Source organism: Ochotona curzoniae, unplaced genomic scaffold, assembly GCF_017591425.1.
Source record: "Ochotona curzoniae isolate NIBS_2020 unplaced genomic scaffold, NIBS_Ocur_1.0 scaffold_3890, whole genome shotgun sequence".
NCBI classification, from domain to species: Eukaryota; Metazoa; Chordata; class Mammalia; order Lagomorpha; family Ochotonidae; genus Ochotona; species Ochotona curzoniae.
Genome location: NW_024467115.1, coordinates 17,875,045 through 17,881,930, shown reverse-complemented (window position 1 = coordinate 17,881,930; position 6,886 = coordinate 17,875,045). Strand labels below are relative to the sequence as shown.

The 6,886-nt window shown below is 42.4% G+C and overlaps 1 protein-coding gene across 2 annotated transcripts in view; it reads right to left on the bottom strand.

Moving 5' to 3' along the window:
* Window positions 1-228: 228 nt before the first annotated feature.
* The window catches only part of PEX7 (peroxisomal biogenesis factor 7), a 77,633-nt gene continuing 70,975 nt past the window's right edge, over window positions 229-6,886 (bottom strand). For both annotated transcript variants that reach the window (XM_040965170.1, XM_040965171.1), the window contains one exon: window positions 229-842. In XM_040965170.1, coding sequence (XP_040821104.1) covers window positions 774-842 — 69 coding nt within the window. In that variant the 3' untranslated portion in view covers window positions 229-773. The remainder of the gene's footprint in view (window positions 843-6,886) is intronic.

Here is a 6,886-nt window from a genome sequence, read left to right as displayed (position 1 = left end):
AGCTTATGGCATTACTTAAGACTAGCTTCAAGAGCAACAATAGCTGGAAGCTTTAGCAAGACCTAAGACTTTATTCAATAAACAGTTTTAAAATTTTCTCATAGCAGAAAAATGGAAACAGTGTGTCATAACAAATACCTAACACAGCATGCAAAAATGTGTACTAAAGGAAGCTCTTAACTCAGAGCAGTTCATGTTCTGAAAGCATGGCACCAGTCCTAGAGAGAAACTGAGTCTGCCAGGCACACAGTAAATGTCCAACAGATAACTGCTCAATAGATGAACACATGACATGTTGATTACAGCTCTGACAACTACCTCTGGACAGGTAGTCCTGCAGTCAAATACACACATGCTGGAACAATCTAATTGAGGATATCATGAGTGATAAATTATCAAGAGACGTAGTTTATTTTGATTTCAACAGCAGTGATTTATATTTTTTTCATCAAAAGTGACATAAGAATTAAATATGTAACTATCAATATATACTACTGATCTCTCATACTTTAGTCCATTTCACAACATTTGTTACATTTTAATAGACATTATAATATCAATTTTTCCATAGGATTTTTAGAAATATGGCTTATATACCAGGCCTAGATGAGCCAAAGTCTTTGTCAGCTGCCTCAGAACAGACTGCAGGGTAAATCTGAAAAAGCTGAAATCTGAATGGCATTTGCCAAAGCATGACAGCCGCGTTGTCCCGAGTTCATTGATTTGCTTTTACGCAGTCTTCAGGCAACCTCTGATTCTGACCACAGCAGATCTCAAGCAGGAGCAGCAAGACAAGCAGGATCATAGATCTTTATTGTTTCATCCCAAGAACAGTCAGCCACCTGTGAAACAGAAACAAGGAATCATATGTAGATGGGCAGTAATTCCAAATGGGTTGCAAATGCCAAAGCCATTTAGAATGCAGAGCATCCACTAGCAAATGCAATTTAACTAGAAAAGCCACAAGGGTAAGTTTTTGATAAAAGGTTTATTCTTTTTCTCTTTTTAAGATACATTTAAGGGAATCTCCTCTCTCCTACTCAGCCTGAGAGTTACAAGATTCCTGAGACAGGCACTGGAACGATGCCTTCTGGGACTGCGAACACACACTGCTCAGCAGAGAGGAAGCTACATTGTAGGTCTTGCCTTCAGAAAACGATCCATTCAACCCTGAACATGTAAAGCGCCCTCACAGAGACTTCAGAAAGACACTAGAGTGCAGTACCACGTGGGGCAGTGTCTGGAAGACATGCAGATGCTGTGGCATTCACACTGGCTCTCTGGCCCCTGAAGCTGGAGCGGTACATCTGCAACCCAACTCTAACCTTGTTTAGGGAACCACTAAAAACAGTGTATTGCAAAGGCAAACTCCTGATCATTATCTGCCTACCCTTCCACTTCAGAGTTGTTATCCCACGGGACACAAAGATTACTATAGTAATTTACCTGACTCAGCTGTCTGTACTTTTTCACACACTAAGCCCTTTAGTATGTTCAGCATCAACTACTTTGGAGAAGAGAACCAGAGAAACAAGACTTCGGCTTCTTTCCAATGCAAGGTATCTTAAAATTGACATTTCCGAATCCTTGTTCAGCAGTCTCCAGCTTCTTATTTACTCAGGATTCAGAACAGCTGATAAATGTCAAGGCCACAGAATCAGCATAGTTCATCAATCTACACTTAATTGGTAACACAAGACCTAGAAGTGCAGTGATACAAAGTCACGAATAGGTTGATTCAAATTAATGCAAATAGTAATGATATTTCTCCATTAGTTAATTAAACCACATCTTGTTCCATAAATTTAAAGCTTACGATAAAAACCAAGAAGATAACAAAGAAAAGAGCACTTAATAAACTAACCAAGAGGCTTGTGAAAAATTTCTGGTCAGGAACAAAGTTTGCGCCAGGGTGTTCTATGGTGAGGGGGCATGGTTTCATTAACTACCTTGCCTGACCCAGTGGCCTCTGGTGACAGGGCATGCCCCTTAATTCCAGGACTGAGAGTAAACACAGGGCTCTTAATGTCCTCCACAGTCCCCACTCTGAGATGAGTTGAAAAGACATTAAGACTTTTCTAACAGAGACAAAATAAAGCAGACAGCATGAAAGAAGTGACTTTACAGGAAGAGAGCCCATTCATTCTTCCCTAACCCCCATCCTGCTTCCTCATGACGAAAGCCATCCCTCCCGTTTCCAGAAACATACTCCTAGCCATGTAGAATTGTCTGGACAGAGAATGAAATACATGATAAAATACCTCCTTTTCCACAAACCTAAGATCCCCTCTTTTCACACTGAGTTCCCTATATGAAGATTCTTTGCCCATGACCTTGCTTTCAGAAAAATGTTGGAGGACTGAACTAGAGGAAAAAGTTATGGAGCCATTCCAGATGAGTTACCTGAATCTGTGCCTTTCACTGGAATATTTTACAATCTGTAAATTATAGAAAACTGAGAGCCACACATATGTTTTTCATTCATAAAAGTAGCCAATGAATGCTGCCCTGTGGAGTCTCAACGGATGCCCCAATTTTGCACCAATTAGTACATTAATTCTGGTATTCAGTGATTCCCTATGTGAGAGTACTCTGAGTAGTGTATGAAGAAACTCAAATAAAAGATAAATCTGGGATGGGCTTTTGGCACATCTATTAAGATGCTACTCGGGAGGCCTGTTTCCCATGTCATAGTTCCTGGTTCAAATCCTGGCTCCTCTGCTTCAGTGAGGGCTTCTTACTAACTGTCCCAGAAAGGAAGCAGTTGGGGCCTTCCATGTGGGAAACCCAGACTGAGTTCATGGACCCCTGCTTTGACCCAGCTTCCAGCTGCTGCACGTTATTTGGGGAGTGAATCAGTGATTGCAGTTTTGTCCATTTAACTTTAAATTAAAAAATAAAACCATAAACTGATTTTAAAAAATCAACATAAAATTTTTAAATGTTAAGATTTATTTACTTACCTTTTTTGTTTTAAAGATTTATTTATTTATATTGGAAAGTCAGATATACAGAGAGGAAGATCTTCTGTCCAGTGGTTCACTCTCCAAGCAGATGGAATGGCTGGAGCTGAGCCAATCCAAAGCCAGGAGCCAGGAGCTTCTTCCAGGTTTCCCACATGGGTGGCAGGGTCCCAAAGCTTTGAACCATCCTCAACTGCTTTCCCAGGTCACAAGCAGGGTTGGGAAGTGGAGCTGCCGGGGTTAGAACTGGAGCCCATACGGAATCCTGGTGAATTCAATCCTAGGACTTCAGCTGCTATGCTATCGTGCTGGGCCCTATTTACTTACTTTTTAAAAGATTTATTTTTATTAGAAAGTCAGATTTACAAAGATAGAAAGAGACAGAGAGAAAGATCTTCCATCCACTGGTTCACTCTCCAAGTGGCTGCAATAGCTGCAGCTAAGCTGATCTGAAGCTCGGAGCCTTCTCTGGGTCTCCCATGTGGGTGCAGGGTCCCAAGGCTTTGGGGCTATCCTCGACTGCTTTCCCAGGCCACAAGCAGGGAGCTGGATGGGAAGTGGAGCAGCCAGAACTTGAACTGCGCCTATATGGGATACAGACGCATGCAAGACAAGGATTTAGTCACTAGATCACTGCACCAGGCCCATGATACATTTATTTTGAACAACAACAAAAAAATTAAATTCATGGTTCCATAAACTTTTTGACAATCCACATGTGTGTCTGTTAAGATTTTTGGCTACAGATTCTTACATGAATTAAATAAAATCCTTGACACAGGTGAAGAACCTTGATTACCCTTTTAAAAATTATCATCTTGCAGTAGTCTAGTGGCTAAAGTTCTCGCATTGCATGTGCTGGGATCTCATACGGGTGCCAGTTCTAATTCCAGCAGTCCTGCTTCCCATCCAGCTCCCTGCTTGTGGCCTGAGAAAGCAGTCGAGGACGACCCAAAGCCTTGCAACCCTGCACCCACTTGGGAGTCCCAGAGGAGGCTCCTGGCTCCTGGATTCAGATTGGCTCAGCTCTGGCCATTGTGGCCACTTGGGGAGTGAATCATCAGATGGAAGATCTTCCTCTCTGTCTCTCCTCTGTGTATATCTGTCAATCCAATAAAAATAAAAATGATCATCTTATGTGGTAACACACACAAACAGAAGTAACCATTTTTTCTATGCAGCATAAAAAAGAAATCACTTTTTTATAGGATGTAATGGTGATTAACAAAACACCGCTGTACTGAAAAACAGATATTCTAGAATGGGCAAAAGGTGAATATCATGACATTGGAAAGAAATAGGCAGAGGTACCAGAACTGCAGTGAAGTGGGTTAAACTGCAGTTTACAACACCAGCATTCCTTTCTTTCAGTCCACCTCCATCCCAGCTACTACTCTTCTGATTCAACTCCCTGCTAGTGTGCCCTGGAAGACAGCAGAACACGGCCTGAATGCTTGGACCCCTGCCACGCGTGGGTGAGATCCAGATGGAGTTCCAGGCTCCTGGCTTTGGCATAGCCTAGCTGTGGTCCTTACAAACATCTGGGGAGAGAACCAGTGGATGGAAGATCTTATTCTCTGTCACTCAGCCCTTCAACTAAATTTTTGAAAAATAAACACAAATTTAAAAAGCTGAGAATAACTGCTATAAGCTTGTACATGAACTGGTTTCAGTCTCACTGGCTTTACTGCCAATCCAGCTCTTCAGTACTGCGAGAGATCCGGATGAAGCTGTTGAGTTGAGCCTAACCTGGCCTAGCCCTTGGGAATCAATTAGGGGACAGAACAATCTTTCTCTCGCTCTCTCTCCTTTCTCCCTTCTTCTTTGTCTTCCTTTGCCTTTTATATAAAAAAAAATCTTAAAAAAAAATTAAAGGCAGTTAATAATCTAAGGTAGATAGAATTAATTTACCAGTTTATCAGAGGACATAAAAATGCTTCCAAGTTCCAAGTACTTAATTGTAAAAGAAATATATAATATGATTCCATTACAAATTATCATTCAATGCCAAGAAAATGATTTTGCAGTAACAATTTTATGTGTGTATTGAAAGAAAAGAAAACCAAACTCCAAATGGGTCAAAAGAATAAGCTGCAGTCTCCCAGAGGCATTTCAAGTCAAGCCGTGAATCATCTGGAGGCCAAGACAAGTGGGCTGGCTCCTCCCTACAGCCTTGTGCCCTGAGTGTGGCTCTGTGGTCAGTACCACCAGCACTGCTCAGGGCTGGTACCCAGCCAGGGTTCCCTAACCCAGTGTCACAGAACACCTTCCTGAAGTCCATAAATGCAGCATTTGCCTATGTACACACTGCAGGAAAAGAGGAGAGACAATCTGCAATTTCCTTCATATTCTCAATCCCTGACCCTAAACACAGTGATTCAGAGCACTCTGCAGCTGAGTATCACAACCTCTTAGAACTAACACACAGTTGGAATCTGAAGCCGCTGTTATGCAGCAAAATGTTTCTTCATAGAGAAGGAGGAAGACAGAGAAAGCAAGTGCCAGCGATCTTCCATCTCCTGGTTCACACCCCAAATGGCTACAACAGCTATGGCAGGGCCATGCTGAATCTCTAAGCCAGGAATGTAAAAATTTTACATTCCAAGAACAGCTGAGGCCAGTGTGTGCTTCTGATAAGGCACTGCCTGCCTTGACCAGGGTGCCTGCCCTGTTGTTTGTGGGATCCAGGCACAGTGGAGGCAGGGGAATGTTGTAGGCAGTGGGATCAATAAGACTAAATGAAGAACTCAAAAGTTTCAGCTTGAAGGCAACTGAACTCCATTATAAATCATCTGAGGCAACTCAGCAATCCTATAACAGATTTCCCTGAACCCCCTCCAGGGCTTCTTGAAGGCTGACTGCCAAGGCCTGTCATGGTTAACCCTCTTCCCCTACAGTGCAAGTGTGCATGTAGACACTGAAGGGCAACAGCCTCCAGGCTGGGCCTCTGATTCAAGTGGAAAATGTATTCCCGCCCTCCGAGCCCCACTGTGATACATTTCATCTCAAACTCCCCTATTAGTCTGCTTTATCCTGTGACCAAAATGCAAATCTTCTCATCAAAACTCAGAATCAACAAGCATTATGTGAAAAATTATCAAATTGAATTTCTTTATGTAATGTAAGATTCGAAGAGAAACAGTATTCATACTGTTCTTCAGCTGCTGTTTTGCTAGGGTAGTGAATAACTAGTAAAGTAAGAGCTCATATAAGTTCTATTATTAATTTTTGCTTTGATGCAGTGTAATCAATATTTTTAACTTTAAGCACATTGCGCCAGACACTGAAGTTCTTCAAATACCTGGATCCCACATCAAAATGCCTTGTTGAGTTCCCCTGCTTCCAATGCAGCTAGCTAGGGAAGTGAAGGCCTGCCTGAGAAAGCCAGTGAAAAAAATTAAGAACCCCTGGAAGAAACAGAAACAAAGATGGAACAGATTTTGAGGTGAAAGAGAGGAGATGCCCACTCCTAGGAACTCCATGGTATAGCTGGGCAGAAAGTCAAATCCCTAGACATTGACCCTGAAAAGAGTTGAGAAAAGATACCTTAAAGAGCTGATTAAAACTGTCATACAAAGAGCCCAACTGAAAAGAACTTTCAAAAGTAATTTGGGGAAGGTGTGGCAGTACAGCAGGGCAAACTGCTACTTGGGACAGCCACATCACACACTGAAGGTCCCACCTGAATCCTGACTACCCTCCTTCCCATCCAGTCCCTTGCTAAAGCCCCCTGGGAAGCAGGCAGCAGATGACAGCTCAAGTACTTGGGTCCCTGCCACCCATGTAAGAAATATGGATAGAGTTCCAGCCTCCTGGCTCAGCCTGATCCAATCCTAACTGCTGTGGCCTACTGGGGAATAAGCCCATATCAGGGGATGAAAATCTTGGCATGTATGCATATGTGCATGTGTGTATGTGTATCT